At 43.1% G+C, this 19,484-nt stretch overlaps 1 protein-coding gene across 2 annotated transcripts; it reads left to right on the forward strand.

Moving 5' to 3' along the window:
* The first annotated feature begins 10,931 nt into the window (after positions 1-10,931).
* On the forward strand, positions 10,932-19,245 carry LOC133384397 (uncharacterized). 2 transcript variants are annotated; one of them, XM_061626316.1, is made up of 2 exons: positions 10,932-11,292; positions 16,719-19,245. In XM_061626316.1, exon 2 carries the CDS (start codon positions 17,144-17,146, stop codon positions 18,068-18,070), a length of 927 nt encoding a protein of 308 aa, XP_061482300.1. In that variant the 5' UTR covers positions 10,932-11,292; positions 16,719-17,143; the 3' UTR covers positions 18,071-19,245. Both variants share the same exon structure in this region, with proteins under 2 accessions (XP_061482300.1, XP_061482301.1).
* Positions 19,246-19,484: the final 239 nt, after the last annotated feature.

Raw genomic sequence — 19,484 nt, forward strand, 5'->3', positions numbered from 1 at the left:
TGCTCCGCCATACTCATTTATGTGTTGTTTATTTTGAAATTTTCTAAACTGTACCTTCATCCAAAATGTGGGTTCCAAGGCAGTATACATTAAAAAATCAAATATCAATTCAATATTAAAACCAACAATTAAAGAAATCAAAACATTATAAAACTGCAGAAATAACAAAACAAAAACTATTAAACTAGCTAAGACTAAGGTTAATTCCAGCACCTCTTTCAAGGAATGCCCTTGCATAGTTTTCCAGGAACTGCGGGGTATGAACCAAAAGCTTTGCGGAGTGCTGGGGTGGAAATATGAACTACCCTGGCAAGCGACAATAGACTGTGGGTGTTCATGCCTTATAGATCTTTACATTGCTAGAAGTAATATTGGTGTCATTTAATCCTATGATCAGAGTGCATTATAAAGCTTCTGCATTGGTTGAGCCTGATATAAACCTTGGTCCTTGGGCCTTCTGTCCTGATCTGCATGCTGACCCTATTATTAGGCAAAGAGAGGCAATCTGTTTAGACAATAGATGCTGGGGGACAGCCTCCCAGGCCATTTCTCCTGGGCCCTGAAGCCATTCACCTCTTGTTGGACATCAGAACTTTGTGCGCACTTCACAGGACTGTCATGCATCCCTAAACTAACCTGCACTAGAAGAAGTACAGTTCAACTGCCAGTACATTCAGTTCTATAGATGGTTGCTTCAAGTGGCAAAAGTCTTGAGATGGCTCTGCTTATCTAATCAACCTTCTGCCAGCTGAACTCTGGGCTGTAGCAGCTCCCAGATCCCATTATAGATCACAGATGTCCTGAGCTGAAGAACAAATTCTCTAAAACTGCCTGTGGCTCCATCCTGATTCTGGCAGACTTGTCACTCCATCTCACTCCATGCTTTAACCAACAGCAAGAAAGTCTAGACCAGTTTAGACAATGTGTTAAGGGTTGTTGCAGCCCACTGGAGGGGTGTTTACATATGCTTGCCACTTGAATGGGTTCACATTTATTTATTTATTTTATTTATTATTTGATTTATATCCCGCCCTTCCTCCCAGCAGGAGCCCAGGGCGGCAAACAGAAATGCTAAAAACACTAAAACATCATAAAAGACCTTAAAATACATTAAAACAAAACAATGTTAAAAACTTTTTTTAAAAAAAGCTTTAAAAACATCTTTTTTTTAAAAAAAAGGTTAAAACATATTAAAGAAAACATATTAAAAGCAATTCTAACACAGACGCAGAGATGGAATATCCACATAATGGCACACACATGCATAGGCTTCAGTTCTGTATGGGAAAATGTGATCACATTAGGGTGGGTGGGAATTTAAATTTACTTTGCATTTAAGCTGAATTTATGAAATTCGCACTCTCTGAGACAATATGAGAACCAAAACACAGCCTTCCTTCAAAATTCGCACTAATTCAAATTTTGTGATTCAGTTCACCAACCAACCAATGTTTACAAAAATGCATATATTAGTTAGGGGGAAGTATGTATAAAAATGAATATATGAGTGAAAATAACATGCAAAAATGCATTATACGATTAGAAATTGCTTGCAAAAAAGGTGTACACTGATGAAAACTCCCTACAAAAACGTGTTTAGTAGGAGAAATTTGCACTAAAATGCTGGAGAATTTTCATGAGGATTTCTTTTAAAAAAACAGACCACAAATTACTGCAGATATGTGGAGAACTGAATTTAAGACTGGAAAAATGAGAAACAGAGAGAACCGAAATTAACAGATGTTTCCATCCTGAGATCACATATCCCTTTATGTGATGAGTCATGACACTTTAAGGTACTATCCAAAGCAGACTCGTTAGCCAAATAATCCCTTGGATACTTCATAGTTTATGCAGCCCAAGAAAATATGGCTGAGAGTAGATGACAGTGATATAGAGCCAAACTATATGGTGGCTATGGCGATGATTCTGTGAAACCATACCTACTTAAAGGTAGAGTGGCAAGTTTCTAGATGCTAACTGCATAAATGTGGCTAAATATTTTGTGTTTGTGGCATTCATGTATGCTTGTGTTACTGTTTTGTTATAGTTATGGTCCCACCTCACTCCTGCATTCTGATGAGTTTGTTTTATTTGGCATTTTTGCTTTTACTGTCTTTGGTTCTACTAAAATGTAAATAAAACATAAAAGCCATCTATACAGTTTGTTTTTAAACACAGTCTGTATGTAACAACACAATTTCATCACAATGCAGCTCATTCTCAATATTCATACTAATTTGGCCTGGTCCTAAACAGCACACTGTTTGGAATATGCTTTTGGAAAAAATATCACCAAAAGAACCATTAGGGCACAGGGATTTTTTAAAAAAAATCTGAACTGTGGGAAGTGAAGGAGATGGGCTGTATCTGGAAATTTTGTTTGTCATCTGGTTTTCTCCCTGATTGCAAGGTTAGCCTGCAGTACTATCAATGTTCTAAAAAGTTGGGCAATAGAATCCTACAGATCTGGTCTAATTTCATATTTATTATTTTTGCAACTCATCAGCTTCTGGCAAGAGCCCATAAAGCTTCGTTAATGTGTTGATTAAGCTTCACAGTTCCTAAGTCCAAAGGCACAGAAAAGCTAAGATACATGACAGAGTAAAATTAGTAGTCACTAACTCCTTCCATTAATCAGTTCCAGCAATTCTGGCAGCCTTCCCCCTGCAACAGACGCAGTAGTTAAATGAAGATGGTAAAGGCTATTTTTAAAAGCATTTTTTAATTGAAAGCATCAAATGTCATCCTGAGCTGGTTCTCTTTTCTCTTGGCTGCATCAGACTGTGAAAAACAAGAGGGGTTCTTTAGCAAACATCTGATCTTCTGAGAAAGTAGTTATTAAAAGTATCTTAAAGGCCCAAGCTAGATGTGACGTTAATTGCTTAAAGGGAATTTTAACATAGGTTGTTTTTTTTTTTTAAAAAAAATGGAAATAGCATTAGCAAAGGAGGTGGGAGTGGTGAGCAGCAGCAGGACTGGAGGGAATAGGGAGGGAGAGTTTTACCGTTTCCCGCTCCTGAAGTGGTCCAGTGAAAATTGTTTCTCCTCCCTGCAAGTTGCTATTTGCATCAAGAGGAAAGCCTCCCTTGGAGGTTCCCATTGTTAGCAAAAGTGACTGAATGAAGCAGATTAGATCCAGAAAGTGAACAGCCTGGCAAATGTTACTATTATAAACAGATAGGCTAAAGAAAACTGCAGCAGTAAGATTGCTGTAAATAACAGAGTCTTCACTTAAGCACTCAGTCAGGAGGTCAGACCAGGCTTCTAACAAAATGAAACCAGGACTGCAACTAGAACATGCTGAACATGCTACCCTTTTTATTCGCAAGAAACCCAGGCTGGAGTAAACTTCTTTATCTCCACCTGGTTGCTAAGCGATATTCCCCCTTGTGTGCCCAGTTACAAATAGAGCTGTGAGTCATCTCTGCAACCTGAGTGGTCCTTGCTATTGCACCTACTACTATTAGTAATAGTATATTATATTATTATTACTATTCTTTATTAGATTTGTTAGTTGCTTGTTACCTGAAGTTTTCCAATAGACTTACAGCATTGTTAAAAACACAAATAAATATATACTCCTTCAAGGGGAGTGCAACCTCATCCAGAATAGGTTGCAACCCTATCCCTAGCGCAGTTTTCCCCTTGTCCAGCAACATTTCTATCGTCTGGATTAAGTTTCAATTTGTTAGCCCACACCAGCCCTTCACAGCCTCTAGGCCGGCCTTTCCCAACCGGTGTGCCTCCAGATGTTGTTGGACCACAATTCCCATCAGCCTCAGCCATTGGCAATGCTGGCTGAGGCTGATGGGAGTTGTGGTCCAACAACATCTGGAGGCACACTGGTTGGGAAAGACTGCTCTAGGCACTGGTTTAGGATGAGCACTCCCTCCCTGCAATCAGATGGTAGGGAGAGATAGAGTTGAGTGTCATCAGCATATTGATGACATTGTACTCCAAATCTCCGGATGACCCCTGCCAGCGAGCCCCTTCAGCTACTGTAGTAGAAGCAATTGCTTCATCCTTAGCAACTTAAGTATATTTATGGAAGCATGCATTTAGGCTCTTTTGTGAAGATCATAGGGAGCTAGTTATTTGTTCTCCCCTTTCTTTCCTAAAGTAAGCCTGATGGAAAACAAAAAATATTGGCATATAATAGGTGGAGCTGGGTGAAGCGTAGTAAAGTAGTGAGCTTATTATAACCTGAGGCTGCAGGGTTATAGGCATGAATGTTACGTGCAAAGAATATGGAGGAAAAATAGAACTGAAGCTGAGAGGTGGCCAGGAAAGGAGATCATTTATATGCTGGAGAGCTATTTCTAGTTGGTCAGATGGTGGCCTCTGCTTCTCTTTTCGCACACAGACACACTAACACGACCTCACAATGGTTTCCCAATGAAACTATGCTTCTTAGCTTCCTACACATTGCTAACGATTGTTGTATGTATGACTCCAGCCAGCATTCCATTCTGGGTTTTTTTCAGAAGCCATGGCCCAATGGCCAGGTTGACAGTGCTTTAGCTCTTCCAGGAATCCTTGGAGCCAGTGAGGCTCTGCAGCAGACAACTTTAAACTTAAAAGAATGTAGATACGTAATAAAAAATTAAATAATTCAAAAAGGGATAGGAAAATGCATGCTCTCACTAGCTCATTAGTTTCTGAGTACCACACAAGAGGTAGGAAAGAAAGACTCAGCTTATTCATATGATGCAAACACAATCCTCCTTTAATTGCTGGTGGTGGTTCACAGTCCCTTCCCTCACTGTATGTAGGATAGAGATGGGGAGAAACAGAAAAAAAGATTAAGAATTAAGAAACACTGAGGCCTCTATAATGGACAGTGCTATACAAGCTCAGGAGCGCCCCTATAGTTCCAGTCAAGGAAAATAGCAAAAACAAGGTTCCATCATTATAAACCCCATAATTCTATAACGTATAAAAATGACATCAGTTGGGTTAATACCCTGAAACTCAGCATACATGATCTACCTGATGAGGTCTAACAAACTGCCAAATTTAAAACTGATCTCATAAAAAGTGCCACAGATACAGCAAGGTAAAAGAGTCCAAAAAATGGCACTTCAACAGCTTTTGTTTCCAGAAAAATTCAGAAAGCATATTGTATTTTTTCTTTCCAGTTTTGGTGCAAACTAATGATACACTTTGTTCTCCCCACACTGCAAGCCCTCAAACACTGAGACTCACCTGAAATGCCCACAGTAACTCTGCCCCACGCTGACCAATCCACCCCACACTGAATCCCCCTCACCTACACCCTGTCCATATCTCACCTCACCCCATCCCAGCCTACACAGAAACCTTTCTACATGCAGTAAGGTTCAGATGCTTCCTAAGGTAGTACAGCACCAGGGACAACATAGTACATCTTTACTAGTCCCAGGCACTCCATCCTCCACATCTGGATTTGGGCCCAAAAGACCAAGGAAAAAAGGTGGGTGCATGGAGGACAAGAACTTAAGAGCAGTGCTGGATCAGGACCCATTTAATTCAGTATCCTGTTCTCACAGTGGCCAAACGGATGCCCGTGGGAAGCCTGAAAGAAGAACCTGAGAGCAACAGCATTCTCCCCCCTACACATATACATACACAATTCCCAACAACTGGTATTTGGAGTCATGTTGCCTTCAACAGTGGAGATAGAACATAGCCATCAAGGCTGGTAGCCACTGACAGCCTTCTCCATTGAATTTGTTTAATCAGTTTTTAAGGCCATCCACGTTGGTGGCCATCACTACGTCTTGTGGGAGCAAATTCCATAGTTTAACTATGCACTGTGGGAAGAAGTACTTTCATTTGTCTATCATTAATCCATCAACATTCAGCTTAGTTGAATGGTCCAAGTTCTAATATTATGAGAGAGAGAAAGGAGAGAGAACATTTCTCTAGCCACTTTCTCCACACAACACAAATTCTTATACACCTCTGTCATTTTCTCAAATGTAACTTTTCCTTACAGGGGAGTTGCAACATCCCCATGATAATGTTGGTTGCCCTATTCTGAACCTTTTCCAACTCTACAATATGCCCTATGAGGTGAGGCAAACTGAACTGTTTGTTGATTTGTAAGGGCAAGGTGTGGCATTGCATAACATCATTGCTGATCACTAGACACATCTGTTAAGAGATCAGCCTGAACATCCAGTTTCATGGATTTGTGGAGCTTGTTGAGCCAATTTGAGACAGCCTTAGTTCTGATCTTAAAGTGACAGGTTTTTGTTTTTTGTTTTTTTTAAAAATAGAATTTATATTTTATACCAGGGGCAGGGGCAGAAGGGAGACTGGGATCTCTATGTAGATCTCTAAGTGTTTTGCAGTAGATTGGTAAAGGTTTCTGACTCCCAATTGTTTAACAGCAGCAGCAACAAAAGGAATTTCCTCCTAAATTATATTGCTGAAATAGAGAGGTAACCAGTAGTGGACTTGTGTGTGAAATGACTGTGAGTTCTATGAGAGCCAGTGTGGTGTAGTGGTTAAGGTGCTGGACTACAATTTAGGAGACCAGGGTTTGATTCCCCACGCAGCCATGAAGCTCACTGGGTGACCTTGGGCCAGTCACTGCCTCTCAGCCTCAGAGTAAGGCAATGGTAAACCCCCTCTGAATACCGTAACTATTCACAGGGTCACCATAAGTTGGAATCGACTTGAATGCAGTCCATTTCCATTTTCAGTTCAGTTCTAGCGCTGAAAACGAATTCCAGGGCACCCTATTCTTAAATTCTGTGTATCTTTTGCACCTGGCTCTGGTTGGTAGATCTGGCAGTCCCCCCGCAAAAAAAGCCACAGTGGTTCTAACAAAAACAGCATAGATATCACATACCCAAAGTCTGTCCACTACTGCCTTGTACCTGAGTCAGCAGGTACTTATACCTCTACCTTTCTTTATTCAGACTGAATCTATATCTTAAAATCAGACTATACATATATCTTACACCTTCTATCTTTCATTCTTGCTTTGCTCCTTTATGATTGTCTCCTTGCCCTCACTTTTGAATACTAGCTAATTTTTTTATCACAGTTCAATTATACTTACCATGATAAAGCCCCTTGACTTTGTCAGAGTAGCAGCTGAACTTCATGGTTAGCTAGGACTCCTGATCAAGATGACAGCCATTTGCTTCTGCTTGGCATAATAGAATTCTGTGTTACAGCATTCCTTCTGCCACTACATGATCCTATTAGTACTGAAACTGTTTGGGTAGATTCTTCTGGCCTTCTTCATGGAATAAAGGTCATCTACAACTTGATGGGGAGAATTAACAGCCAGCTTCCTAAGAAGTGGAATTGGGATACACTGAATATGTATACTGAATCAAGAATAGCTCTGTAAATTTTTTGGTGAGTTTAAAGAGCTGTATTAAACACAAGGTGAATACTACTCTCTTTATTGTCAAAGGGTGATTTCACACACTACACACTATCTAGGTGTTCACTTAAAACTATAAAGTACTCGTAACACATGTGTACAAATAGGTATTATCTACATTTACTTATCAGGAACCCATGATTACTAGCAGCTCCCTGTTGAATGTACACTCAGCTGCAAACTCATGTTTGCCTCTACATACTGTGTGAATGTATTACATGGTGAAAATGATCAAACTGATAGAACCATTGGAACAGGTAAGCAGAAAATGTACTGTGTCCAGTTCTGGGTGCTGAACTTTATGAAGGAAGTAGACAAACTTGAGCAGGTTCAGAAGAGGGCAGTAGAGATGGTCAGTGATATGGAAAGCAAGTCCTAAAAGAAAAGGTTGGAGCAACTCAGAATGGGTTTTCTGGCTGCTTTTGAAGTAGTGATGGGCTCTGTTTCTGTAACAATCAGATTTGCCATTGGATTAATTATTATTTCTGATATTCTCTATCTTTGTGGAGAGAATTTTGAAGTAGCAACTCTCTGTGCCTGGTTTCTGATTCATTCTTCTTTTTTCCAATTCATTTTAAAAAAAATTCGCTTTGAAATCATCAATAGCGTGAGTGATACTTTTATCAATCTACTTTCTTTGTGAGCTCTTCAAATGTGTATTCCCTTTCACTGATTTCAATGAAGTGTTGATTGTAACTGACAGACAGAAAGCAGCAAGGGGGGATGAGATGTTGATTGTAAGCAGCAGGAAGAAATGAGGTATGGATTGCAAGCAGCAGGGGGAAGACACTGACTTGATTATCTGCCTTAATCTGTCTGCTCTGTGATGCACTTGAAAAGGAATGTAAACAGGCAATCATTACAGAGTTCAGAATAAAGATCAATACCTGTGTGTATATATATGCCACCACGCCCTTTCCCACTGCTGACTTCAGATCTTTCTGGACCACCTACAACAAGTGTTGGGCCAATCACTGTCTCTGCCTGAGGTATAGCAAAGTGTTTCCGTTGGCTACACCTAGATGACAAAGGGGTTATTAGTTGTAAAATCTGCCTGAAGATGAATTTTAAAAAATATGCTCGAGCTGATCCAACCAGGTTTTAAAGTAAAAAGGGGCAGAGTCTGACTAGGCTCTTGTGCCTCTGTTTTCAGAAAAGAGAGGTAGAGACACACTGGAACTGGTACAACAGTAAGTGTGTCTCTACCCTCAGTATGTTTAGCCCAGAGGATAAAAAGATTACGGGGTGGGGATATTATTTTGTTAATTTATGAATTGCCTTTCACATGAGTTTTGAGACAATTTACAAACATACAATTAAAAACAACTAAAATTGTTTCAAAAATAATAACTAAAGATGAGTTAAAAAAATACAAAAATTAACACCTAAGGCAGAGGTCTTTTCATTCATTTGGGAAAGCTTGTTGAACACAAAAAGTGTTTCCAGAAAGTAGTTGGAGGTGATTCGCTTCCAAACACCAGTTGCTGGAAACCTTAGGAGGATAATGTGTTTTTGCACTCAGATCCTGTTTGGATCTGGTTGGCTACTGTGAGAACAGGATGCTGGACTAAATGGGCCACTGGCCTGACCAACAGGCTCTTCTTATGCTCTTATGTTTTGTATAGTACAATAGTAGATGCCTTGCATATCTCAATAGGGATGCTATTCCACAAAGCAGGGACAGCCACACTGAAAAGCCTTGCTTTGAGTTACTATGGAGTGGGCTTCTGATATTTTATCTGGGTCTGCAAGGAGAAACCTCTGCAGAATGCTGTGACCTACTGTGTACATAAGGGATAAGGCGGTCTCTCAAGTAATGTGGTCCTGAGCCATATAGGACTTTATATGTTAGTACCAAAACCTTGAATTTGGCCCAGTAGTAGATTGGCAGCCAATGCAGATCCTGCAGACAAGGTATTATATGTTGGCAGTAGATTGCCCACACAAGCAGTCTAGCCAGGCCTGTAGCTGGAGGGAGGACAGATGGGAGCATCACTCCCTAGAGCTGTGCTTTGATCCCCTAGGATTTTTTTTTAATTGCCTTCTTTTTAATCTGTGACATGACAGACAATTACAATCTCCATTTAAAGAATGACAGCTTGTTGCAAGAACAGGAGCAGTATAAGAATAGGACCCTCTGAAAGATTCAGTGAATAAGGCAGGGCGAGTGCACAACAAAAGCCTCATCTGGAAGAGACCCCAAAAGCCTGCTCATTCAAGACTTTCCCTGACTGAAGGTGGATTTTTCATGATCACAATCACTCCGTAATTACTTAAGTGATCCTGAAAACAACAGCCTGTATTATAGTAAGATGATATTTGAAGAGTTAAATGTTAGAACTTTCTATTATGGGCTAGAATTTGACTCTACCCCTTGGACTTTCTTTTGCTCTGCTTTTTATTTTCAGTTTCAGTTGTGCTGTCTATCCAGCCACCAATAAAGCATTTTTCTTTGCCTGCAGTAAGAAATAAGAGTTTGTTTATTCTGCAGTTATCATGATGAGTAGAGCAGAATTGGGTGTTTATTGCTAAAGGGTGAAATAAAGACATAACTTAAAGTGATCTGAAAAAATGGCTACCTTTTACTCTTTTAAAGCACTCACTATACTCACAATAATAGTGGCTGTTTTTTCTTTTTCTTGATTACTTGATGGCAAAGAATGAACACAGTCTTAAAGGAATAGAAATATTGCTGTATACACTACAGTTAGTTAGCTGGCTGTAACTCAGGCCTATTTTCTGATTTTCCATGGGCAATTCAGCATGAGGTCTTTTCAGGGTTTCTGGAAAGAAAAATCAAACCAGCAACCAATAAAAAAAATTTCAATTGCTTCCCACAATTAGTTTCCAATTGCTTAGTTGGTCTTTTATATAGCAGTCAGTTAAAAAGTTTTCCCTTCATTGTCCAACAGGAAGGTCACTATCCCATGTAGTTGTTACCTGTCCAAACTCAGAATAGCAACATGCCTGTCTTCATTGGCCCCAAACGCCTCCTCTAGGATGCACATCTTAACATGGTGAATGGGTCTGAGAGTGTTGAAGAAGCTGACAGCAATGCCATTCAGGAGTCTAGACCAAGAGGCAGACTCCTAGCAAGTATACCCAAGGTGGAGTGGTCAAAGCTGAGACACCAGACTAAGATGCATCCAAACTCAGAGGGACGGCAGTGGTAAACTACCTCTGAATACCTCTTACTGTTGTAATGAGTTAAAATTAAAATGTTATACTGAAATGAAATCAAATAATGCAAAATGAAACATATGCTTGTTTTCCTTGCTTTGTGAAAAGTATGGGAGTTTTCCACTTATCTGCTTCGTTAGCAATTAAAGATGTTATTCCCAGCTTGTAGCATCAAAGGTCAAGGATAAAGGAAGTCTGAAGATGAGAACAGAGAAGTGGACCAGAATAGACAGATGCTGAGAAATTAAACAATGATGTATTCTTAATGAGCTATGCATTTCTGATAGTATGTATGTGACGCATCTATAGCCTATAAATATGATGACTGTCAGCTATTTGGGAGAGCCACTTGATTGGGGCCCTCCCTTTGCAAAGGTTTTAATAAAGGCAAGACTTTTTACTGATCTGGTCTCGTCTCTATTCCTTATTGGCATCTCAAGGAATTGAGAGCCTTTATCAGTCGGGCTTTCATCCAGGCCTGGCTCCTTTTGTAACAGAACTGGCGTAGCCAAGCCAGGAGTGTCCCTTTAGACAACCTCTGCTGTCTCGTACGGAGCCGCAGTACATTGGATGAGAGCGCTCCAGGTCCAAGTTGTTTGGCCTGCATCCAGGCCTGCGCAGAGCCAGTCGAGACACCAGAGTATCGCTACCGGACCTCCAGTAAATCGAGACCAGAATCTTCTGATTGCCAGCGCAAGCGGGTCAGACAGGACACCAGAAGACAGGTGAGAATAAATCGAACCTTGGAGGGGAGTGCTGTATGTGTGAGTGTGCAAGAGACGAGGCATATCCACAGTGGTAATTACCTCGAAGCGAGAGCGGAGTTCTAGTACCGTGTTTTCTTTCTCCCGCGAGGGAAAAGGCCGGGAAACGAACAAAGCGAAAGTCGCGAGTGTTGTTGTGCCCTAACAGTCCTCTTTAGAGCCCCCAGGATGGGAGGAGCGGGTTCCAAGGCCAGGAACAAGAGGCTAGGGAAGAGTCAACAACAGGACACCCCACTACAGCTTGTCCTCAAAAGGTTCGATATTATACAGGCAGAAACTCAATACCCGTTAGAAAGACACAAATTAATATTCTATTGCCAGAAACTGTGGCCCACCTTGGGGACCGGATGGCCCCCAGAGGGCACTTTTAAGTTTCAAGCAATAGTTAAAGTCCTAAAAGTACTCACAGACCAAAAGCAACATGATTCCATCCAGTATGCCTTAATGTGGCAAGAATTGGACCGAGATCCGCCCTCTCCAATCGTGATGAGAGTCATGATGCAAAGAGGCCCCATCTCCAAGCCAGTCCAACCAGTACTGCCACAAACAGAAGAAGATGAACTCTTGCCTAGTGCCCCACCATTGTACCGGCAACCGCCGCCGTACAGGCAACCGCAGGATGAGGACAGATCAAGGCCCACCAGCACACCACTAATAGACCTAGAGAGGCCTCTCAACACGCCACCAAGCTTACCACCACCGTTACAACCCAGCCCTGCAGCAATAACCCCACCTCAGACCCTATACCCTGATTTGCCCTGCGAGGCCAATTCTGATCTGTCTCAAGCAACCCCTATAAGACCACTGTCGCAATCGCCGACAGTCCAGGAAAAAGCGGGAATCGTCAGCCCCCCATCAAATAGACCCACCAGCCCACCTGTGATGACCCCCCTATATCAAGGAACTCATCCTTTTTTGACCACTTCCATATTCCAAAGCCTCCCAGAATGTTTCAATTGTAAGGCGGGAAACGGTCCAAGCCTTTCTCATCAATACATACACGACATTTATAATAGTCCGGCAGGCACCCCAAAAGAAAGGGCTTTTAAGGAAATGCGCTTGCACGCCATAGCTCAAGCTGAAGAGGAACGTAAAGCTGTAGAAGAGGCTGCCAGAAAGAGGGAAGATCACAGGGAGCATAGAAGTGGCAAGACCTATCTCCAGGCCCCCATGAGAGAAGTCCTTGATGGACTAGGAGGTCTAGCTTATGTGTATGTCCCCTTCACGACCTCTGCTCTGTTCAATTGGAAGAACCAAACACCCCCCTTAAGGGAAGACCCTGGGAAAGCCTATGACTTGTGGCAATCTATATTTGTCAGCCACCATCCCAGCTGGGCGGATATCCAAACATTAATGAACATTTTGCTGACTTCTGAGGAAAAAAGTTTAGTTATGGGACAGGCCCGCAGACTTGCTGAGACAGAGAGAGCAGCAGCGGGTGCAGGCGCACAGCCCATGGCTCTCATATTGCCAGAAAGAGACTTAGGCTGGGATGCCGCACCTGGTGGCAGCACTGAACTTGAAAATTACCGCCGCCTCATTCTTTATGGGTTACGAAATGCCATACCCAAGCCAACCAACATGGCTAAACTGTATGAGGTTAGACAAGGCAAAGAGGAGGACCCTTCTTCCTTTCTTGTGCGGCTGCAGGACACTGTGCGGAAATACAACCCCCTTGACCCAGCTGCTGCTGACAATCAGAGACTTTTAGTTACACTCTTCATAGGACAAAGCGCCCAAGATATTAGAAAGAAACTGCAGAAAGTTGAGGGAGCTATGGAAATGAGTATGAGTCAATTAATGGACATTGCTTACAAAGTGTTTGTGAATAGAGATGAGAGAGAGAAGAGGGAGGATCAGCGTACGTTTAAAAGGCAGTGTGCAGTAATGGCTGCTGCCTTGCAAGGAGACGGTAATAAGAGAAGAGGAGAAGAAGGTAGAGGACAACGTCCCAGAAGAAGGCTGGATAAGGATCAGTGTGCCAAGTGTCTTAAAAAAGGACACTGGGCCAAAGATTGCAAAAGTGAAGAAAAACAGAAACCCATAGCCCCCCTCCTTCCAGCCTTTGCTGAAGAAGATTCGGAATGAAGGTGGTCGGGCATGCAAGGTAGTGATCCGGGAGAGCCGCTTATTCCCATAACGGTGGCCAATCAAAAGTTAAAAGCCCTTGTTGACACCGGAGCTACCTATTCTATGCTTCCAGGTGCGGCACCCCACCACTTGAGCCCCAACTACAGAACCATTTTAGGAGTAACGGGGGATAAGCAAAGATTACCCCTAACAAAAGCAATAGGAATACAAGCAGGGAGGCAAGTCTTTAAACACCGCTTCCTTGTTTCAGAACAATGCCCTCTACCCATCTTAGGCAGGGATGTCTTGGCAAAGTTGCAAGCCACCATCTCTTTTAAGAAACACTGTCTTCTTGTTACCATTCCTAAGGAAATGGAAGCTGCATACCAGATGGCAATCTTATACCAGAGAGATGAGCGCCCCATTTGTGATGATATAAGGAGAAATAAGAATATAAACCCTACAGTATGGGCTGCAGAAGGGAACCCAGCCAGAGCTAAATTTGCTGAACCTGTGAAAGTTCGGCTAAAGCCAGGAGCAAAGCCCACCCCTGTTAAACAGTTTCCATTAAGAAGAGAGGTGTGGGAAGGCCTCACCGTGCTCATACAGCAGTTCCTTAGAGACAAATGGATACGTCCGGCCACATCTCCCCATAACACTCCAATATTCAGAATTAAGAAGCCAGGCCAGCCAGGCCAGCCAGGCAAATACAGGTTCCTACAAGACTTGCGAATTATCAACAAGCAAGTACAAGAGGACGTTCCTGTAGTTCCTAATCCACACACACTCCTCTCTGGAGTTCCAGCTGAGGCAGCAGTGTTTACTGTGATAGACTTAAAAGATGCCTTTTTCAGCATTCCCTTACACCCTGAGAGCCAAGATTTGTTTGCCTTTACTTGGGAGAACCCCCGAACAGGCCAAGCCTCTCAAATGACTTGGGGTGTCTTGCCCCAAGGATATGTGGGAAGCCCCTCGGAATTTACTAAGGCTTTGCGAAAAGACTTAGAGGGATGGCACCAGCAGCCAAAGGAGACCATCCTTTTGGTTTATGTGGATGACATTTTGATATGTGGTCCAGATAGGCCTTCCTGTGAGCGGGACTCTGTCTCCTTGCTCAACCATTTGGCAGAAAAAGGGTATCGCGCCAGCCACCAGAAAATACAGTGGTGCCAAAATGAAGTTAAATACCTAGGATATAAAATATCCCACCATGGCAGAATGCTGTCTCCCGACCGAAAGGAAGCAATTTGCAGCCTGGACCCCCCTAGAAATGTGAAGGAGTTATGCACAATATTGGGACTGTTTGGCTTCTAGAGGCCATGGATTCCTGAGTACGCCAGGATAGTGCTGCCTCTTTATAAAGCATTAGAAACTGAACAGTTAAAAGAGGTTTGGCGTTGGACCAAAGAGCAACAGCATGCTTTCCAAACGCTTAAGACTTTGTTAACCCAAGCGCCTGTGCTTGCATTGCCAGATGGCAACAAACCATATCGCCTTTATATCTCAGAAAATAAAGGAGTGGCAGCCGGAGTGTTAACACAGAAGTGGGGGCCTAAACAGAGACCTGTAGGATACTATTCCTCAAAATTAGATCCTGTAGCCCAAGGATGGCCTGCTTGTTTAAGAATTCTGGCAGCCGCCTCCATCCTGCTTAAGAAAGCTGATAAAATTATGGTTGGAAGCCCAGTTGAAGTCCTAGGGCCGCATGACCTGAGGAAAATAATGGGAGCTGATGCAGCCAGAGTTTTAAGCCCTAGCCGACTAACCATGTTTGAGCAACAACTTCTTGGGAGACAGGGAATCACTCTTAGCACCTGCAATAGGTGAAACCCTGCAACCCTGATGCCCCAACCAGGACAACTGTTACATAATTGTGAACATGCTCTTGAAATAGCCACAAAGCCCCGAGATGACCTCTCTGATTTGCCGCTCCCCGGTGCCCATGAAGTTTTTATTGACGGCAGTAGCAGAGTAGTGGAAGGCCACCGAAGAACAGGATTTGCCATAATAGAAGGGAACCAGATATTATCCAGTGGAAGATTACCAGATGGCTACTCTGCACAACAAGCTGAGTTGACTGTGCTCGAAAAAGCACTCTCTCTGTTTGAGGGGCAGAGGGTCAATATATACTCAGACAGTAAATATGCTTTCAATGCGATTCACGCTTTTGCAATGATTTGGAAAGAGAGGGGTTTCATAAACAGTGTAGGAAAAACCATTGAAAACTTGGACATTGTTAAGAGACTTTTAAAAGCAGTCACCCTCCCTCAACAAGTGGCTGTAATACATATCTTGGCACATGGCAGAGAAAAGGAAAAGAGATTAAGAGAGGGGAATAATTTGGCCGATAAAGCGGCAAAGGAAGCAGCTCTCTCTGAAAGAGATCCTATAGTTGCTTTCCAGCTCACCCCTTTGAATGCTTTGAAACCTCATTACTCGCCCGCTGAAGCAGAGGATGCGGCCGCTAAAGGAGCTTCTCTAACACCGGAAGGGTGGTGGAAGCTGCTAACAGGACAGGTTATAGTACCACGGCCCCTTTTAAGACAAGTTGTACTGGCTGCACACCAGAATACACACCTAGGGGGAAGCGCCTTAGGAGATTTATTGGTCAGGCAAATAATGGCACCAGGACTTTATGTTGAAACTGCACGAGCGGCAGCGCAATGCACCACATGTGCAGCCACTAATCAAAAAGGGCCAACCGCACCTGTGCCAATGGGAGGCCGCCCTTGGACGTATTACCCATTCCAGAGACTCCAGATTGACTTTTCAGAGCTTCCTAGGAGAAATGGATACAAATATCTTCTTGTGATTGTAGACCAGCTGTCTGGCTGGATAGAGGCCTACCCCACAAGGCAAGCTACTGCAGCGGTAGTGGCTAAGATACTGTTGAAAGAAATTTTCCCTCGATATTCTCTTCCTGAAACAATAGACTCTGACAGAGGACCCCACTTTATTTCTAAAGTGGTTCAACAGCTTCAACAGCCCCTTGGATTTAAATGGCGCCTTCATACGGCCTGGAGGCCGCAGTCAGCTGGGCAGGTAGAGAGGGCTAACAGGTCCTTGAAGGCCACGTTAACCAAGCTTTGCCAAGAGACTGGACAAAATTGGGTAAGCGCCCTACCCATGGCATTGACAATTTTTCGTTGCACTCCCAGAGGACAAACTAAGTTGACCCCATTTGAAGTTTTGTTTGGGAGACCGCCAGTACTGGCAGCTCTCAAAACCCAGCCTCTTGAAATAAATCAAATAGTGGGAGATGCTGTGATCAAAGAATATGTTATTGCCCTGCAGTCTGTTCTTTCCAAACTCTATAGATACTCTCAGGAGTTCCAGAGATTGCCACTGGACGCCGCTATTCATCCCTTTAGACCAGGAGATTGGGTCCGGATCAAGACGTGGAAAAAGGAAACGCTTCAGCCTGAGTGGAGCCAACCGGTCCAGGTGCTGTTAACAACAGATGCAGCGTTAAAGATTGACGGCAAGGCCAAGTGGATCCACCACACCAGAGTCAAGAAAGCATCAGCACCTATCGGGGTGCAGGAGCCAGGGACGGGAATAGCCAAGGATTCCCCAACAGGTGAGGGACGGAAGAAGACTCCTGAAGAAAAGTGGCTTTCGCAGACAGTCCCCGGTCTGAGCCTGAAGCTACATCTCCGCAGAGTGCCCCAGACTTAGTTATTAGCCCCGCAGCTCAGAATATAGTTAATCCATATTACATATCCATAGCCATAATTATAGCATGTATGGTTTTTATTATGTTGCTTTATCTTGCATTCTATTTCCGGCATGGACACGCCCCTTGACCAGGAATGGGTCCCTGTCACAAACTAACACCTTCCTTAAGTTGGTGCAGGAGGTAGTTACCCAGTTCCAACTCACTAGCTGTTGGGTGTGTGCCCCTTTGCAGGTGCAACATGGCCAGATTCCACTATATCCTCTTCCTCTCACCATACTCGAATTGGCTGTAGACCATCCAGCACGTAATCAGACTTGGCCACAAAGGGATCAGGTACAAGTTAAGAGAAGGAAAGGATTATGGTGTTGGGAAAACAATGATGGCATAGGGCCCCAGTTGGGCTACTCCTCTTGTTTTTACACACACAAAAGAGGCCCATGGCAGAAGTGGCCAGATGGGATCCCTTGTCTTAATTTACAGCATAACAACACCCACATAAATAACACCAGGTGTAATTGCACACCACAGGGCATGAAGTACACATTCCAGAAAAAAACCCCTTGTCATTGCGGCCACACAGGACTAGACGATTATTGGCAATGGTATGGTTTAACCTTATGTCGTGCCAACAGTTGGACCACTAACATTCCAGACCAAACCACTATGCTTAGATGGTACAAAGGAGATCAGCCCCAAGCTTGGTCTGAAATATACATAGCTTCCGACTCTTGGTACGCCAAAGAGCGGAAGGGAAGGGGGATAGATACCTGCATGCCCACAGCCCCAGGAGTAACTAGATGCAATGCTAGTGGCCCTATATACACTGAGCCATTGTTCATGAGCTGGTACTTCACCCCACAGCATGGTTTTCAGTCTCATTTGAATGGAACCATGCAAGCCAGATATGGCCCTTGGGTAAATGTGCACTTAAGCATCATTGGTTTGTTTGTGGAACTACTGCATATACATGCTTGCCCCCTGACTGGATAGGAAGCTGTTATGTGGCCTACCTAATACCTAACATCAATGTTAAGCCCAAAGGGCAACATATATTTAGACCATTGTACACGAATACCAGAGACAAAAGGCATGCCTTACACGCTGGAGACCATAGCTGAGGAAGTGAGGTTTGGACCCCCCAAGATTTGATCGATGAATACAAACCACTGACATGGAGCTCTATTGGGATCGTTGGAGCTAGATCCATGACCAATAGCCTGCTGAGATTGCAAGCTGTAGTAGAAGTAGTTACTAATGCTACTGGCGAAGCAATACGCACCTTAACACAGGAAACTGAGCAGATACGTAAGAGATTGGTCATACACCAACAAGGCCTTGACCTCTTACTCGCCAGCTCAGGTGGGCTCTGCGCTACCTTAAACACTAGTGGTGAGTGCTGTGTTGAAATTGGAGATGAATCACAGGTAATTAATCAATTAGTAGACCATGCAGAAATAACAGCATATGTGGGCAATCAGCAGTGGAAGGGCCTAAATTGGGACTGGCTTACCAGCTGGCTGCCAAATTGGGCCTGGCTGAAACATCTATTTGTTATTGGCTGCATTGTATTCCTTATCCTTATGTGCTTACCATGTATCATATCCTGTGTATCTGGCATGCTTATTCGGGTCATGAAAAGAAAGGCCCAGCTGATGATGTATCAGCAGCTAGCCTTGCATGAGATACAGGGAGAGTATACTGAAATGGCACCATCTCATGAGGAGGTATGGAACCATACTGTTTATGCCCCCCAAGCAGTTCCTACCGGAGAGGAAAATGTTTATGCCACCATAGATAATTAAGAAGATACTTTCTCACTTTTTGAAATTAAGAAAGTATCTGAGGGGCAAATGTTGTAATGAGTTAAAATTAAAATGTTATACTGAAATGAAATCAAATAATGCAAAATGAAACATATGCTTGTTTTCCTTGCTTTGTGAAAAGTATGGGAGTTTTCCGCTTATCTGCTTCGTTAGCAATTAAAGATGTTATTCCCAGCTTGTAGCATCAAAGGTCAAGGATAAAGGAAGTCTGAAGATGAGAAGTGGACCAGAATAGACAGATGCTGAGAAATTAAACAATGATGTATTCTTAATGAGCTATGCATTTCTGATACTATGTATGTGACGCATCTATAGCCTATAAATATGATGACTGTCAGCTATTTGGGAGAGCCACTTGATTGGGGCCCTCCCTTTGCAAAGGTTTTAATAAAGGCAAGACTTTTTACTGATCTGGTCTCGTCTCTATTCCTTATTGGCATCTCAAGGAATTGAGAGCCTTTATCAGTCGGGCTTTCATCCAGGCCTGGCTCCTTTTGTAACATTACTACGAAAACCCTATGAAGAGAGTATCCAAAATGCAACATGAGATAGTGCTGGAAGATGAGACTCCCAGGTCAGAT

This window comes from Rhineura floridana, chromosome 4 (assembly GCF_030035675.1).
Source record: "Rhineura floridana isolate rRhiFlo1 chromosome 4, rRhiFlo1.hap2, whole genome shotgun sequence".
Classification (NCBI taxonomy): Eukaryota; Metazoa; Chordata; class Lepidosauria; order Squamata; family Rhineuridae; genus Rhineura; species Rhineura floridana.

Coding starts and splice junctions, on each gene's coding strand:
- LOC133384397 (XM_061626316.1), top strand. CDS start 17,144: ATGTATGGTTTTTATTATGTTGCTTTATCTTGCATTCTATTTCCGGCA.